Source organism: Oncorhynchus nerka, linkage group LG9a (genome assembly GCF_034236695.1).
Source record: "Oncorhynchus nerka isolate Pitt River linkage group LG9a, Oner_Uvic_2.0, whole genome shotgun sequence".
NCBI lineage: Eukaryota > Metazoa > Chordata > Actinopteri > Salmoniformes > Salmonidae > Oncorhynchus > Oncorhynchus nerka.
The window spans coordinates 30,321,956-30,340,735 of NC_088404.1; the positions used below are offsets into that span (position 1 = coordinate 30,321,956).

General features: G+C 44.4%; 1 protein-coding gene across 1 annotated transcript; it reads right to left on the bottom strand.

Annotated features, from left to right (window-relative positions):
* On the bottom strand, positions 1-17,926 carry LOC115134163 (PHD and RING finger domain-containing protein 1). Its single transcript, XM_029667857.2, is given in 19 exon segments — positions 1-2,605; positions 3,341-3,469; positions 7,638-7,826; positions 8,640-8,716; positions 8,936-9,815; positions 9,817-10,255; positions 10,375-12,280; positions 12,498-12,652; positions 12,747-12,875; positions 13,072-13,265; positions 13,365-13,483; positions 13,571-13,706; positions 14,174-14,349; positions 14,481-14,572; positions 14,825-14,958; positions 15,276-15,359; positions 15,629-15,816; positions 15,957-16,073; positions 16,833-17,926. Coding segments are annotated over 19 exon segments (5,397 nt in total). The 5' UTR covers positions 16,921-17,926; the 3' UTR covers positions 1-2,440.
* Positions 17,927-18,780: the final 854 nt, after the last annotated feature.

Consider the following 18,780-nt stretch of genomic DNA (forward strand, 5'->3'; position numbering starts at 1 on the left):
TAAATTGGGACAAATCTTACTTTTATTTCACTTAGTTGTAATTTTGTGTTCCCCTTTTGAAGCACTTGTCCTAAGTGTCAAGTAAATGAGGGAAGAAAAAAGGTACAGTACATGCTCAAATCCAATCAACCCCTGGACACTTCAAGTACATCTGAAAGGATCAGATAGGTACAGCATACACAATTCAATAAGAGCTCCATGTTGCCCTCTGATATACCTATCCAGTCCTTTCAGGTTTACCGAAGTGCCAAGAGGATAATATTCCAGGATTGATTTGACATTTTTATCGTAAAGTCCAAGGTGCAGGACAAGACAAGCTTAGTCAAAGAGGCAGGTCCACACACACCCGTTCTACTGAACACACACAGTATGGACACGTCAATTACAAAAAAGGAAAAGATAGGGTGACAGTGTCAAGCATGTTTCTATATAGAACATTTTAGAATAGATTAAGAGGAATCTGAAAATAAATTGAGAAGGCCAACTGTTCTGAGGCACAGTGGACAGCAGTATTCATTAGCAGGAAGGAAGCCAACCACCTCCTCCAATGAGAAACAGTGTTAAGGATGACATGAATTGCATACAGTATGACTAGGGCCAGTTTCTCCCACCCACGCCACCTGACTAGGAAAAACGTTGGGCCTTTGTTCTTTTTTTTTAATAGTCAGGTCATGTAGTCATCAAAAACATCCTGGCCCTGACTACGGACTGTTAGCTATTTAACCATGCACACACTCCCCACGACTAGTATAATGATATTTGTAAGTAACGAAACAAAATCAGTTTGTTTTTTGCCAATGTTATTCAAATTGGAACATTTTCTTTTTGAATCAGACAATCTTTCAAAGGAAATGTGAGCAACTAGTTGAGTTCATAAACAAGTGTGAATAACTGCAAACAACATTAAGCTGCAAGACTGGCATTGTCTGCTTTGTCTTATGCTATCGCTTATGATACCAATACACAACAGGACTAGCCACTTGACTCTGAAATAACTGTAAAATAACAGAAAAGAATGGTGAAGGTGCAGAATTCACTCAGCTTCAAAACTTATTAAACTCCTGTCCCCCAGGGCTGCAGGTTTTCATTCCTCCTTGGCAAATTACTTGTCAATTGATTAATTAAAGTCTCACCTAGTTTCCTATGTCTTAGTCAATAGCTGAAGTAAAATTATAATTAAAACCAGTAGACACTTTGGGCCTAGTCTGAATTTGAGAAAATGCACACATAACAGAAACTTTATCAACAACCATGTTTTATGGGAAGTCTGAGTTGTGTTATCTCGGGTATTCTGCCAAGAGACACCAGAGGAGACTCAATCTGAACACCACTCAAGACAGCCACTATGTGTAGCCACATACAGATGTAGGATCTTAACTTGATCACCCTGTTGTTGCAGGACATTTCAAGGCACAGCAGGAAATGCAAACATGCAGAGTATTCGTGGTTTAAAAAGGCTTCTAAAGTTTGATATTTCCACTTTAAAATTTCAGGCTTGATTTGCCCCAACTAAAAATGTATCAACCCCTACAAAAATGGTATTTAGTTATAATTCAAATTTCCTGTTGCTACAAGACTATTTTCCTGCTGTGAGAAACTGGTCAACTTAAGAGCCCAACTGTACCGTTTGCCAACCAGCACTCCATCGGACCCACATCCCATAGCACAGAGACATTCACAAAAACAACAAACTTCATCCAGAAACATTCACAGTATACATTTGTGAATACTCAGTAGGAAGCTAACAGAACTGGAAGGGCATACATAGTGAATCCAAAATCTAGATTTACACCAAATCTAAAATCAGAAATAACTTTCCTACTCTACAAATTTGCATACATGTATTTTTCTGCACTGTGGCATTATTTTCTTCTTCTAATATGTCAATGACAGCATTAAACTTTGACACCACAGAATTAGGACTCATGCCACAGATAAACACCCCTCTCCCATACAAAAGACACCATTTAAAAAAGAAAAGTCAGCACTGCTTCTTGTCAGACATTTTGCCTGTAGAAAAAGCTCATTCACATTATTCCTCAACCTCTCTTGATGGAAAGGCTATTTGACAGAGCTGTCCGTTTAAGACAGAATCTCTGTGGGAACCTCTCCAAGAGTAGACCATGCTAGACCATGAAAACAAAGTGCATGGAGATGGTCTGGCCTTGTGTGAATCTTGAAACAAATCCAATTCAAAAACAAATGCTTGTCAGTCGGTGGTAATCAAAGTGCAAGACCACATTGGGTCCACTAAGTTATTTCCACATCTTTCAACGAAAAGGCTCTTCCATTATTTTGTGAGATGTTGAATTACTATGAACATAATGTAACAACTTTATAATCCCCAAAAACAACAACCTGTGACAATTTGATAACAGAAATAATCAAATTAGTGTGAAAATAGCTGAGTCTCCAGGGCGTGTGGATGAATGTGGGGTCCTCATGGGGTCTCTGGGTCATTTGTTCTATCCATTTCTGCCTCCTGTGTCTTCCCTCCATCCTCTACTTTCCTGTATTTCCTGGAGTGTTTGTATTTGTCCACGTAGGCTTTGACCAGGTTGGCCACTTTTACTGGGTTGATCGCCCCGCTCTTACTATGGCAGACCTGGAAATGCAATGGAAAACAAAATCACATGCATGTTAGTGAAGCAATGTACAAGCACAGTCAAATTACTTGATTTAAATCCACAGTGAAACACAATGGCTGTCTTTCTGCAAGAATTAGAGTAAGACTCAGTTGATTCCTGTAAATCTAAACTCTCATATTGCACATGTCGGGGAAAGCCCTTATATCAGGGATGGGCAACTTTTATGGGGGTGGGGGCCACAATCTGAACTCATGAAGGGCTGAGGTTGCTCGCGTGTCTCTTTACCCACATCAGTACCCACATTCATAGCCCCCCCCCCCCCCTCCCATTGCGAGCAAAACATTTGACATTTTAGTGGCCCCCATCTTGACAGCAGAGAAACATTTTACATTTTAGAGTTAATTTCCTGCAATTCTACACATTTTGCCATAGGGTGGAGAGAAATGTTTGCAGTTTTGAATATGATATCTAACTGAGAGTGACTAACAAAATCACAAGGCGGGGGCCCCTCGGCTGGTAATTTGATCATGATAACAAGTTTAGTTTAGATGCACAACCAATTGGTCCGAGAGGCCTTCAAAAAGGGGGCTGCATGGCCGCCAGTTGCCCAAACCCTGCCTACCATCAACCAATTCAAAGATTCACATCTTTGGTTACATTATTATGTGCATGTTCTCCAGTTTCCATAAAAACTCATTTTAATTTATAATTGCAAACCACATGACACATTTTTAGCCAATGATCAGGTGTACCTTCTGGACAGCCTTGCGTACGATATCCTTGTATTCGTCCTTAGTGATGTCTCTCTTCTGGTAGAACGGCTTGATAGCCAGCTTCACCTCCTCTATGGCTCTCTCCTGCATATGGAGCTTCTTTATGTACTGTGGACAGAAACCAGGGATTGGTCAACACACACAACTATAAAAGGGGCCCAGAGCCATGTATTTACATATTACCAGGGGACTGGTAATTCACTTGCAACAAGTATTGGCTGTTGCCAATGCAGCAGCTACTCCTCCTGGGGTCCTGCAAAATTTAGGCACTTATATTCTTACAATACATTCACAACAGATTTCACAACACATCAAGTGTGTTCCCTCAGGCCCATATTCTTGATGTGGAATAGAGTTTAGTCATGGCTCTACAGTGCTTTACAAAAGTATTCACATTTTGTTGCATTACAACCTGTAATTTAATAGATTTTTATTTGGATTTCATGTAATGGACATATACAAAATAGTTCAAATTACAAAAAAAAGTACAAGTAAAAGTAGTGTGTGCATAGAGTATGTATTCACCCCCTTTGCTATGAAGCCCCTAAATAAGATCGGGTGCAACCAATTTACTTCAGAAGTCACATAATTAATTAAATAAAGTCCACCTGCGTGCAATCTAAGTGTCACATGATCTCAGTATATATATATACACACACCTGTTCTGAAAGGCCCCAGAGTCTGCAACACCACAAGGGGCACCACCAAGCAATGAAGACCAAGGAGATCTCCAAACAGGTCAGGGACAAAGTTGTGGAGAAGTACAGATCAAGGTTTTTATAAAAAAAAAATATCTGAACCTTTGAACATCCTACAGAGCACCATTAAATCCATTATAAAAAAAAATGGAAAGACTATGGCACCACAACAAACCTGTCAGAGGGCAGCCCACCAAATCTCAGACCAGGCAAGGAGGGCATTAATCAGAGACAACAAAGAGACCAAAGATAACCCTGAAGGAGCTGCAAAACTCCAATCTCCGCTGTGGAGCATCTGTCCATAGGACCACTTTAAGCCGCACACTTCACAGAGCTGGGCTTTACGGAAGAGTGGCCAGAAAAAAGCCATTGATTAGGGAAAAAAATAAGCAAACACATTTGGTGTTCGCCAAAAGGCATGTGGGAGACACCCCAAACATATAGAAGAAGGTAATCTGGTCAAATTAGACTAAAATGTAGCTTTTTGGCCATCAAGGAAAATTATGTCTGGCGCAAACCCAACACCTCTCATCACCCAGAGAATACCATCCACCCAGAGAAAAACATCCCCACAGCATGATGCTGCCACCACCATGTTTCACTGTGGGGATGTTTTTCATCGGCAGGGACTGGGAAACTGGTCAGAATTGAAGGAATGATGGATGGTGCTAAAGACAGGGTAATTCTTGAGGGAAACCTTTTTCAGTCTTCCAGAGATTTGAGACTGGGACGGAGGTTCAACTTCCAGCAGGACAATGACCCTAAGCATACTGCTAAAGCAACACTTTAGTGGTTTAAGGGGAAACATATTGGAATGGCATAGTCAAAGCCCAGACTTCAATCTAATTGAGAATATATGGTATAACTTAAAGATTGCTGTACACCAGCAGAACCCACCCAAAAGGAGGCTCTACAAAGTATTGACTTGGGGGGGGTAAATAGTTATGCATGCTCAAGTTGTTTTTTTGTCTTATTTCTTGTTTGTTTCCAAATAAAAAATATTTTACATCTTCAAAGTGGTAGGCATGTTGTGTAAATCAAATGATACAAACCCCCCAAAAACCCATTTTAATTTCAGATTGTAAGGCAACAAAATACGAAAAATGCAAAGAGGGGTGAATACTTTCGCAAGACTCTGTATGTAGTAATGTGCGCCTGCCATAGGCTGTTGTGGACTATGACGAGACCTCTGGTGGCATATGTCTTGTGGGGTATGCATGGGTGTCTGAGCTGTGTGCTAGTAGTTCAAACAGACAGCTCGGTGCATTCAACATGTCAATACCTCTCACAAATACAAGTAGTGATGAAGTCAATCTACTTTGAGCCAGGAGAGATTGACATGCATATGATTAATGTTAGCTCTCTGTGTAAATCTAAGGCCAGCCATGCTGCCCAGTTCTGATCCAATTGCAAGTCCCTCTTTGTGGCACTTGACCACAAAACTGCACAGTAGTCCAGGGGCGACAAAACTAGGGTCTGTGGTAGAGGTTGACCGATTATGATTTTTCAACGCCGATACCGATTATTGGAGGGCCCAAAAAAAATCGATGCTGATTAATCGGCCGATTTTTGTATATATATATATTTGTAATAATGACAATTACAACAAAGTGTTGGAGAAGAAAGTGAAAATGCAATATGTGCCATGTAATAAAAGCTAATGTTTATGTTCCTTGCTCAGAACATGAGAACATATGAAAGCTGGTGGTTCCTTTTAACATGAGTCTTCAATATTCCCAGGTAAGAAGTTTTAGGTTGTAGTTATAAAAGGACTATTTCTCTCTATACCATTTGTATTTCATATACCTTTGACTATTGGATGTTCTAATAGGTACTTTAGTATTGCCAGCCTAATCTCGGGAGTTGATAGGCTTGAAGTCATAAACAGCGCAATGCTGCTGGCAAACGCAGTAAAGTGCGTTTTGAATGATTGCTTACGAGCCTGCTGCTGCCTACCACCGCTCAGTTAGACTGCTCTATCAAATCATAGACTTAATTATAATATAATAACACACAGAAATAGGTCATTAATATGGTCAAATCCGGAAACTATCATTTCGAAAATGATATATCTAACGGGTGGCATCGATAAGTCTAAATATTGCTGTTACATTGCACAACCTTCAATGTTATGCCATAATAACGTTAAATTCTGGCAAATTAGTTCGCAACGAGCCAGGCAGCCCAAACTATTGCATATACCCTGATTCTGCGTGCAATGAACGCAAGAGAAGTGACACAATTTCCCTAGTTTAATATTGCCTGCTAACATCAATTTATTTTAACTAAATATGCAGGTTTAAAAAATATAAAAAATAAAAAATATATACTTCTGCGTATTGATTTTAAGAAAGGCATTGATGTTCATGGTTAGGTACATTCGTGCAACGATTGTGCTTTTTTCGCAAATGCGCTTTTGTTAAATCATCCCCCGTTTGGTGAAGTTGTCTGTCTTTGTTAGGAAGAAATGGTCTTCACACAGTTGCAACGAGCCAGGCGGCCCAAACTGCTGCATATACCCTGACTCTGCTTGCACAGAACGCAAGAGAAGTGACACATTTTCCCTAGTTAAAATAAATTCATGTTAGCAGGCAATATTAACTAAATATGCAGGTTTTAAAAATATATACTTGCGTATTGATTTTAAGAACGCCGTTAATGTTTATGGTTAGGTACACATTGGTGCAATGACAGTGCTTTTTTTGAGAATGCGCTTGTTAAATCACCCGTTTGGTGAAGTAGGCTGTGATTCAATGATAAATTAACAGGCACCGCATCGATTATATGCAATGCAGGACAAGCTAGATAAACTAGTAATATCATCAACCATGTGTAGTTAACTAGTGATTATGTTAAGATTGTTTTTTATAAGATACGTTTAATGCTAACTAGCACCTTACCTTGGCTCCTTGCTGCACTCGCATAACAGGTAGTCAGCCTGCCACAAAGTCTCCTCGTGGATGGAGTGCAATGTAATCGGTCATGATCGGTGTCCAAAAATGCAGATTACCGATTGTTATGAAAACTTGAAATCGGCCCTAATTAATCAGCCATTCCGATTAATCGGTCGACCTCTAGTCTATAGAAACTGCCTTGTTGATAGTGCTGTTAAGGCAGAACAGTGTTTTCTTTTGGACAGACTTCTCCCCATCTTAGCTACTGTTGTATCAATATTTTTGGGCCATGACAGTTTGCAATAGAGGGTTACTCCAGCAGTTTAGTCACCTCAACTTGCTCAATTCCACATTATTCATTACACAATTTAGTTGAGGTTTAGGGTTTAGTGAAGGATTTGTTCCAATACAATGCTTTTCCTTTTTGAAATATTTAACTTATTCCTTGCCACCCATTCTGAAATTAACTGCAGCTCTTAAGTGTTGCAGTCATTTCAGTTGCTGTAGAAGCTGACGTGTATAGTGTTGAGTCATCCGCATACATAGACACACTGGCTTTACTCAAATCATTTTGTTAGTAAAGATTGAAAAAAGTAAGGGACCTAGACAGCTGCTACTGATATCACCCAAATGTGCATCGATCCTTTTGAAGACCATCATTTTCCTTCCTCCTCTCAGACTCACCTTATCGTTCCTAGAAACATCATCCTCTCCCAGGTCTTCGTTGGGTTCCTCCTGCCCAGGTTTAGACAGTGCTACGTTGGTTAAGCTGCTGGAGCTGGAAATGGCACTAGGGAGCGTTATGGACACACTGCCCCTCTTGGTGCTCTGGACCTTGGGGTCAGTGAGTGACGTAGCCCCCAAGGGAGCCTCCTATAGGTGGAAATATTTAGATGAGGCAATCTTCACATGTAAGCCTTTTGATTATTGGACAAATCCCAATTTGAGATGTGTGGGCAAGTTTAACATTAACTTAAACTGTGTATTTATGTTGAGGGTGAATTATAAAAAATAAATTAAGCAACACAAGTTGATGTGTTGCTAAATTACAGCACAATAACATTTTAATTTCATGTCATGTCCATATTCACAACAGAAATATGACCTAACCAGGGCATAAATCTCAACCATCTCTTGCCTCAACATGCCCTATCAGAAAATATGTTATTGTGTTAAGGTATTATCAGCACATAGCCTTTGTGACGCAACTTTGCTCCAGTTTTGATTTCCCTTGCAAGGTTTCTACTTTCATTTCACCATAAAACCCTCTATCAGTTCAAGTTTCAGTCACATGATCTCTCTTGGGCCCTATTTGATCTGCACTGGCTATCCGCTGACACGCCACAACTGCACTCCGAGTCAAAACGGACAGCCTACCACCTTGTGGCCTTTTAGGAGAGGTGCATGTTTATTACAGGAATAGTTTGTACTGAAGGTTTTGAGCACTAAATCACAGATATCTGTAAAGATCAACAGAACATCTACTTGATATTGACATGACCGGCCGCCAGTATGATGCCGTGACTAGGTGCCGTTTCTTAATGAACTGCCAGTTTACTGATTGATCATAACTACACATTAGCAGGAAAGAAAGACAGCATACAGCGGTAGAGGCCTGAAGCTCACACCACACAGAACAAATCAGCTATCTAGGTAAGTAGGCAAGGTCAACGTAATGAGCCGTACCTGACTGGATGCCTGGGCGGAAGAGGCAGGTCTGCGAGCTCCCTCCTGTTTCAGCTTCAGTTTGTAGAGGGACAGCTCTGAGACGAAGGCAAAAACAACACATCTTAATTAGCTGTTCCTAATTCAAGAGCTATGACCCTGTCTGTGTTAAGTGAATTAGAGGTTGTTTCTGAACCAGAGTCAAAGAGTTGACTACAAATTGTTGATTGATGTAATTTAACATGTAAGGGCTCTAATTGTGCCAATCTAGGTTATGGTATGCTGTTTTAAAAGGGTACAATAAAAAAAAAACTCACTAGTGCCAGTCTTCTCTGGCTGTGGCCCCTCTGGCTCCTGCAGGTTCCAGGTGACCCTCTTCACCGAGGGTTTGGCCTTGGCACCTGCCGTGACTGGCACCAGTTCTCCCCCAGTCTTCCCCTTCTCCCCCTCTCCTTCCTTCTCCTGTTTGACCCCAGCCTCGCCACTCTCTCCTCCTGGCTCCGTCTTCACATAGTCCAGGCTGTCCAGCATCATGTCCACGTCCATGTCATCGTCTGAAGGCTCCTCTACCTCGTGCTTCTCTGGGTTCACTGAGATGGGTTGGACTAGTGGAGGAGTCTCTGTGAGGGCCTCTGGTACTGGAGGAATCAGGGATGGGGTCCCCTGCTGGCTGGCTATACTCTCAGCAGCCTGAGGAGGAGTAAGGACCAGGTGTGTGCTGAGTGTTGAGAAGCTTGGGCTGGATTGGCCAGTTTGGGTGGGGGGAAAAGGGATGTTGGAGGTTAGGTGTTGAGGCAGCTCAGGCCAGATGGTCTCAGTCATGATGGTTTCCTTTAATGCCTGACCTTTTTGATCTGCTATGTCTGATGTGGAGACTGCGCACGCCTCCTTTATGAGGGCGGAAGGGTGTTCTTTTTCGATCTCCTTGTGCTGTTGCAAGTCCTTGACTGTGCTGAATGTTGACAGAGGTTGTTCTTTTTTGATTGGTTTACTATCCAGTGATTCTTCCAACATATCAAAGGCAGGTTTCTCTTTTTTAATCTCTTTTAGCAGCATAGACTCATTGAGTAGTTTTGTTGAGAGAGAGGCAAGTCTCTCTGTTCTAATGTCATTGCTGTCACTCTCCTTTTTCACCTCTGAGGCAGAGAGGACAGAGAGAGATTTGAGTCCTGAGGAAAGCATCTGCTGTTTGATCTCTCGCCTCTTTTCTCTCTTCTTTAGTCTCGCTCTCCTCTTTCAGAGGGACGCGGGGGAGAACTTGTACCTTTTTCTTCTCTTTCTGTTCTTCTAGCTTATTGAAGGTGGTGGTTGAAGAAGACCCTAGTGGTCTCTGTGACCCCTCTTCTTTCCTCCTCTCTCTGGATCGCGACCTGGACTTCGGCCTCTTCCGGTCTTTCGACCTCACCTCAACCCTGTCCTTTGATCTGGAGGATGATGGTTGTGATCGGAAGTGGTCTTTCCTCCTCTCCCTGGACCTGGAACGGGAACGCGAGCGAGACTGCGAGCAATCACGCTTCTTGTCCTTTGACGGGCGACCCTTCTCTCTTTCACTCCCTCTGCCCTCGTTCCTCTCCCTGCTCCCCCTCCTCTGCTTTTTCCTCTTGGACCGCTCTCTACTGCTGGAGCCTGACCATGACCTTAATCAAAATATTAGAAATAGTTATCATAATAGGAAATATACGAGAATACATATATAATTAAACACCACCAAATCACTGTGTACAGAATTAACATGATCAAACAATGACATTAGTACCTGGAGCGCCTCCTGTCTTTGGAGGGAGAACGTGACCGTCTCTTCTTCCTGCGAGACCTCTCAGAGATATCAGAAATAGAGCTGTCTGACGGGGACCGAGTCCTTCTCCTCTCCCTCGATCCCGAACGCCTAGAACTCTCTCGCCCCTTGTCTCCTCTCCTACCCCGCTCATAACGTCTCTTCCTCCCTGCCTGGTCCGGGGCCTTGTCTCCCCTCCTCCTGCCTGCCTCTGGACTGTTTGAGGCAGACCGCCGCTCCATGGAAGACCCCCTGCCTTTGGATGTTTTCCTCCCCTGGCCTGGGGGCCTGGAGTGTGATTTAGACCTGGATGGGGACCTGGGGGGGCTGTCCTGGGGCTCTGACTTTATCTCAGTCTTCACCATCCTGTTTCTGTGGTGGCTGGAGGCTAAGCTGGATAAGGAAGGAGTAGTCTGCTGGTTCTGGGGCTCTCTACTGTTGCCAGTCTGGCTGTGCTGCCCTTTCTCACCCCCTGGCTCATTCCTCTCCCTCTTCAGATGGACCTGGCTCTGGGACAGAGGTGTGCTGGTGCCAGTCATCACAGACCTGGGTGGGTTGTGAGGGCTGTGACCAGGCTTTGCAGTGTTCTCTGGCTCCCTCTTCACCTCCAGACCTTCTCCTGAGCCCTCATCCCTCTCCAGTGACAGGGCTTTCACCTGCTGGCTGGCACCTTCCTTCACCTGCTGGCTGGCACCTTCCTTCACCTGCTGGCTGGGACCTTCCTTCACCTGCTGGCTGGGACCTTCCTTCACCTGCTGGCTGGGACCTTCCTTCACCTGCTGGCTGGGACCTTCCTTCACCTGCTGGCTGGGACCTTCCTTCACCTGCTGGCTGGGACCTTCCTTCACCTGCTGGCTGGGACCTTCCTTGTGCACCATGGTTGGTTTCCCCCCAGCATGGCTCTCTGCTTCACTGTCTGAGCCGGTTGGATGGAAGGGATCGTATATATCCCCCTCTTCCTTCTCCTCTTTGACCGGTGTGTGTGAGGATGTCAGTAGATTCTGTTTCTTCCTGCGCTCCTCTCTTTTCCTCTTCGCCTTCTCTTCCTCCGGAGACGCTGGTTCTAGACAGTTTCCAGCTGCAACAATTGCAGAAGCGTTGCTAAGCTTTCTGGCGTGCCAGACAGAGCTGGCGTTGATCCGGAAGCACACCGTGGATGATGCTGATGAAGAGGTACGGGCAGGGTTAGATGGAGAATCAGAAGAGGAGAACGAAGAGGAGAAGGAGCTGGAGAAGGCTGAGGAAGGGCCTGCTCTGTCTGGTCTCTGTCCCTCTGTCCTGCCCTGCTGCTGGTCCACACTTTGCTGCCTGCCCCTGTTCCCACCCAGGCTGTTCACACAGGCATCAGGGAAGCTATTACTACCACTACCATTAGCACTGCTACTACTACCACTACTACTACTACTACCCCCTCTGCTGGCATTGCCATTCGTCAGGCCACCGCTCTCCCGTTTTATACTTGGTATCCTGGGAAGCACCAATACTGGTGCTTCCCATACTGGTTTAGCAGCGGCCTTCTTAGCCTGGGGCTGTGGTGGCACATTTTCCCTACCTCTGGAGTGAGAGTCTGGGGTAGGAGTGGAGGTGGCAGCCCTCTGGGTCCCATGGGGGGGTAGTACACTGGTGTCCTCCCAGTGGCTGTGTCCAGGACTAGGTCTACAGGGGGCAGGGACGTGTGGGTGACTCAGGATGGGAGTTGGATAAGTGGCCGAGTGGGGGGATGAAGGGGTGAAAGGGGACAGGCAGGGTCCTGCTACCAGGTCTCCATTAATGGGGAGACAAAGGGAGCTGGCTGCTGTGGTAGGGGACATCTCTGAGTGGAGCTGGGCTACTGATTCACCAGAGCTGCTGCTCCTACTGCTGCTGGGCATGGATGACGACAAACCCACTATAACACAAACACAACACAATAACTGACTCAACATGATGTTGGTGTGTAACACACAGAATCCAACAGACGTCAAAATCAATGGTTAACAAGCAATAAAACATTGACTAGTTCTTAAATAGTCAGGTAATAGATACAGTACCAGCAAAATACTGAAAAAAAAAAAAAGACAAGAGATTGAACTAAAGAAAGTAAGAAACCCTAGCAGCCTGCTCACCTGGTTTGATAGCCTTGAGGGATCCATCTCTGTTAATGACTACGTCTGAGCTGTCCATCAGAAGCATGCTCTGCCCTGATAGGATGCTGCCAAGCAGGTCAGGCACTGGGGCCACCTCTGCGACCTCCTCCAACTGGGGAAGGCTCGAGCCCCACCTACAACCCCATGGCAATCACAGGTCAGACATGTATCATATTGAAGGATGTGAGCTACAAAACAAAATAACATTTGGGAGATGAGAAGGGGTACCTAGAGAGGCCAGCAGTGATTGGTCGAGCCACAGGCTGGTGTGAGAGGAGTGCGGAGCGAGATAAGCCACGCCTCTTGGCCTCCAGCAGTGATGACGTGGCCGAGGCTTGCTCCACCTCATCATCATCCCTGGGGTGGGATCAACAGCCAATCAACATTCAGAACCATGTTGAGGTCCATTCCACAATTGTCTGTTATTTTCTATGAGTTTTCCACTTCATGGTTTTGTTTGAAATTATTGTTGTCAGCTTTAGATGGAGATCTCTATTCTCTAGATTAATAAAGTACTGTTATCTTATAGTTGTGAGTTGTGCCTGAGACAGACCTGCTAGTGAAGGGGTCCAGATCGTAGGGGTCTCCATAGACAGAGAGCGAAGCAGCTCCTATGTCAGCCCTCATACTGCCCAGAGTGGTTTCTGAAGGTTGGTACACAGAGGGAAGGGACGAGCCCCGTTTGGGCTTCCCTATCCCTAGGCTACGGGCTATACGACCACGTGACGTAGCTTCCTTTTTCACCACCTAGGAACACACAGTCAGATTAAACATGAGCACTGATTCTGTCATTTTGTTATAGGCACTATATTTTTCATGTTATAATTGTTAAATTTGAAGTCTCACCAGTTTCCTTCTGGACTTGGTCCTCCTCACTCGCCGTTTCCTCCTCCTCACCCCGGTACCTGCAGCTTTGCCCTTACCGCCCGTGGCAGACCTCTTACTCTGGCCTTTCCTGCGCTTTACTGTGGGCAAATGCATCTCTTTTAAAAACCCAGGTAGGGCTTGCGTGCGTGCGTGCGTGCATGGGTGCGTGCGTGTATTTTTATCACCTGTCCTGCGTCGTCGACTGGATGGAACGCGGGGTGTGAGGTTCCGTATGTACACAGCTGTGTTGAGTCCAGCCACCACTGCATTAATAGTCTCATCCAGCCAGGTGGTCTGTGGCATCAGAAAGCTGGGGGAGATCTGAGACCAGAGGTACACTGCATCACTCCACTATTCTCTGCTGTCTATTTGGACATGCTTTACTTAACATGAACTTCACAGCCGTCTAATGAGGCAGGCTGCAGCATCACTCAGCCTGCAGCATCACCACCACCCTCTGGCTCTCTATTCTAGACCTGCAGGTCAAATGTTACTTGGTGCAAGTAGCGCATTCAAACATGACAAAATAACAGTGTCATCATTAATCAAGTGTTATGTAATACCATTCTACACAAAAAAAACATCATACACGTTTCAACCCAGGAGAGAAAACATGGGTAACATCATTTTTCATAAGTACATTATCATGCTGCTCACGAAATAATCTTTTGATTACAGAATTCATATCAATGCTACAGAGTAAGGGCTGTTGACACTAGTGGCTAGGAGCGGAGTGTAGTGAGGCAGAACAGAGAAGCCAATAGGAAGCAACACGCCTCATGCCAAACCTGTGCAATGCGTGCCTGGGTGATGCGGTGGTGGTTGACACTGGCGCGGACCCTCTCACTCTGCTGGGTGCGGGCAATGGCCCGGGTGGGGCCTGCCGCAGGGAGGCGGGAGCGGCTGGTTGTGGGATGGGCGCTGCTCAGACTCTCCGTGTTGCTCTGCTCTTCCACTAAACCCCCTGAGGAGCAATAACATTGATGAACTCTGGGATCTTGGTAAAAAGGACTTTTTTATATTGCTTTATACAAAGAGTATTGTCAACGTATTCCTCAGAGGAAGACGTAATGAGTCAGTACTGAGTATGATTACTTGAACGGCGGTTGTTGGCTTGACACTCTGGGCAGAACCATTCCTCCACAGGGACAGCATCCAGCGGGGGGGTCAGGCACTCCATGTGGTACCTTCCATGGAGCACAGACATGGAGTGGTAGAAAGTAGGTATTAACATGGATATGATCAAGTCCCACATTCATAAAGTGTTTCAAAGTACCTACCAGGTTAAGAATGAGATAACATGGATATGATCAGAAAATAAAAACCAGGGAATATTCAAAGGGTTAATTGGAATGATCAGATAGATACATTTATTCCTGATTGTATGATTAATCAGGAACAATCCCAGAACGCTAGGTGGCGTGTGTTAATTGTCTCACCCAGCATCACAGCCATCACAGAGCAGCAGGCGGTCTTCACGGTCACTCCCTCCACACACCTCGCAGCTGGTCTGTTCCAGCTCCAGGTCGATCACCTCCTCCTGGCCCTCCTTCACTGGTTTCTGCACTGTGATCTGCACTCAATCATCATGCACATAGAGCAATGACAAGAATGACTGTCTGTAATGGCTGTCTGGCAATGACTGTCTGGAGTTCCCATGCATGACCCATATTTGTATATACAATGTTTCAACCATAATGGTCTTTGCCACAAAATAAATTAAACACCCTTCATGAGGAATACACATGCCATGTGTAGTAGCTACTTCTCTACCTCTCAGAACACCCCCTCCAACAATACATTCAGAAACACCATGCACAACATTAAATCAAGACCAAAGAAGGCAATTAAAAGACATTCACCAAGAGAAAGTCCGATTTTTTAACTCACCATTTTCTGCACTTTCCCACCATAACATTTTCTCAGGTAGATGTTATTGAAGACTATTCTGTCCACAGGACAGGAGTTTGCATTCTGAGGGAGGAACAAACCACGATTGGAGGCACAACATTTGGACACACTTTAACATATAATTACTATCTGTCTTAACAAAACCTTTGTTTATAGGACTGAAAGTGAAAGCTGAGGTGTGGCGCCTTTGGACCAAGGTTCCAGTGACGCTCATGAATTTGACGGGTTCTTCCGACAATATTGACATTTTGTGTCTGCACTAACACTTAAGTGAATAAAAAGCTTTAACCCATTGACCTCTCATTTTGCACCCTCTAATGTCACCCACCCACCTTGGACCACTCCAGGATGCAGTCGAGGCAGAAGTAGTGTTCGCAGCTCTCTGGCGTGGCCACGGGCTGGCTGTGGAAGGAGTTTAGGCAGATGGGGCATTTCTCAGTGTCCTCGTCTGAGCTCAGACCTGCCAAGTCAGTAGACGCTCCCCCCACCGCACCCTCTACCACATCGTCCTCTTCTCCATCTGAGGAACAAGTATGTCGTATGATCAGAAGTTATGAAACTCAAGTGGTAGATCTATACCTTGGATACTAAAAGCGTACCATGGACCATTACTGATTATTTTCCATGAGTACAGAATCCTACATTTCCATAGTCTCTCACCATCACTGTCATCCTCCTCTTCTTCCTCCTCCTCCTCTCCATCGAGGAGGTCTTCCTCCTCCTCACCACTGTCAGAAGCTCCCTCAGATTCCTCCCCACCTTCATCGCTGTCTTCATCTGTAAGTTGACAAATAAAAGTAGATGAGTAAGTAATCCAATTATTTTCAATACCAGTAGTGATGAGGGCCATTTCACTAAGGGCGCTTTCAAACATAGTTTTGAGCTGTAGTTCGAATCAGAATTTGATTATTTATTACATCGTTTTTTGTTGGTCCCACAGTGTCAAATGAAAAACAAACAAAACCATGTGTCCATGCAAGTAATTTGTTTATTGGACAAAAATTATCACGTTAAATTAATCTATGATTATCATGAAGCGTCACTGTGTCTAAATCTTCATATGACTTTAGCTTAGGTCTTCCAACAACATGCGGGAGGAAACAGCGCAATAGCCGCTCTAACTGTGACGTGAAAGGGCTATACAGTAGCCTGTATCCCCGGTATAGGCCCCGTCTCCCCTAATCTGCATCCGATGCGCTCAGAAATGTGCTGCTATACTCAGAAAGTTTAAAGGATATTAAGTTATGATGCAGCATGCATTTCATCAAATGCTCGCAGTCAAATAACCAATAATACTGCACGACTCTGGTTATTTTCCTGTGTTTTGCAGCAAACCTCACCACAGTACGAATTGAATCAGACCCTTTCTGAGCAAACCACTATTTGTGGTTTACTGCGCTCCTGAGTGCAGATAGTATTCACACCAGTCCAAACAAACCGAACTAAGGGGGTAAATGCACAAGAGTTTGAAAAAAACACTCCAAACCAGATTCACTCCTTAGGGTATTCATAAAATGTAGAAATATGATTTCATACCTGAGATTGCCAATACTGCAGGCCTTTTATCTTTTCTGTGTGAGGCATTCCGGTTGATCAGCTCATCCTGGTTGTCTTCTTCATCCATGGCTGAACATCAGAGAGCTTCCTGCACCAATATCTAGCTAAATATCAAAGGCTATGCTTCAAATGAGACATATGACTTTTCAGTAGCTGGAAAACACATGAAATTAAAATTAGTGCCACAACTATTCACCTGGTCCATGCACAACAACGATTTCCTGTGTAGTCAGTATTGGCACATGCAACAATAACGCATTTTCACACTGTTAATACGGATTTAGCTACTGCATGAGATAGCGGTATGTGAGGGAGCTTTGTAAGTCAATTATAGCATGTCACAAGTGGACAGCTAGTTAGCCATTGTGAGACGTGAGTTAGCTACGTTAGCTAGATAACGTTTGCAGACCTGAACATTTGCGTCAACGTTAGCTAACGTTACCTACTGTAGATAACTATGACTACATAGTTTTCCAGGCATAAATTACAAGCACAATCCAGACGGACAAATGAAAGACATTTATATCAAGTTATCTTCTTCGTAGATGTGTTAGCTACCTAGCTAGTAGTAGCTGTTAACCTTAACGAGTAATTAAGTAGCTAGGTAGCTAACAACTGATGCTGCTCCACTGCCTTCTGTTTCCTCAACAACAAAAACATTGAGCGACTTTGGTGTTGCACTGTAAATGTATGCTCGCTAAAAGAGCTACCTAAATAAACCGTTGTAAATAAGCTTTCGTTACCTACCTTATTGCAAAGAAAACGTGCAAGTTATGGAATATTCTTAGCTAGCTACCAGTACCTGCATTGTTATGGATAATAGCCTGCTAGATGCTAGCATGCTACTGCTAGCATTAGCTTGAGCCTAAATATAACTTCACTTGCACGCTCGTTATGTTCGGTGCATGTGACATTCATATGTTGTCAGTTTAAAAGTTATCATTATCCAGGCGTACGTTATTGTATACTTCGAACGTGCAAAGCCAGGGTGTTTACACCTACCCTACACGGTTGTGAATGACATGTTTGGAGTAACTGCTTAGTCCACAATTTTTGTTGAGTGACACCGCAGGCTGGAATGACGGAAATGGCCAAACGTACGCTTCTCTTCTTCTTCTCTGTGTCTTTTACAACTATTATTGTATTGCTGCCACCAACTGGACGGGGGTGGTAAAAAAAAAGCAAAATAATGTCATTTCAATTACAAAGAAGGAAAAAAAATATGAATCCAAAGGTATTACACAAAAAAGTAATAAAAAAACATCCCTCTCCTTCAGTCATTCAAAAACTCCATAACTCCCTACACAGGCTATAGAGCCTGCCATGAGACAGAACTGCTGGTGATGGGAACCACAGGAGGCTGCTGAGTGAACGGCTCATAATAATGGCTGGAACGGAACAAATGGAATTGCATCAAATATATGGAAATTCCCTAAAGGGAGTGTAGAAGAGGTGAAACTATTATTGCTGTCTATCTTTGCCACCTTCTCCTCCCTCCTGAATCCTCCTCCCCCCCCCCTCCTCCCTCTCTGCAGATGACTTCGTCAACCATTTTGAAAAGAAGGTCGACGACATCCGATCCTCGTTTGCTAAGTCAAACGACACCGCTGGTTCTGCTCACACTGCCCTACCCTGTGCTCTGACCTCTTTCTCCCCTCTCTCTCCAGATGAAATCTCGCGTCTTGTGACGGCCGGCCGCCCAACAACCTGCCCGCTTGACCCTATTCCCTCCTCTCTTCTCCAGACCATTTCCGGAGACCTTCTCCCTTACCTCACCTCGCTCATCAACTCATCCCTGACCGCTGGCTACGTCCCTTCTGTCTTCAAGAGAGCGAGAGTTGCACCCCTTCTGAAAAAACCTACACTCGATCCCTCCGATGTCAACAACTACAGACCAGTATCCCTTCTTTCTTTTCTCTCCAAAACT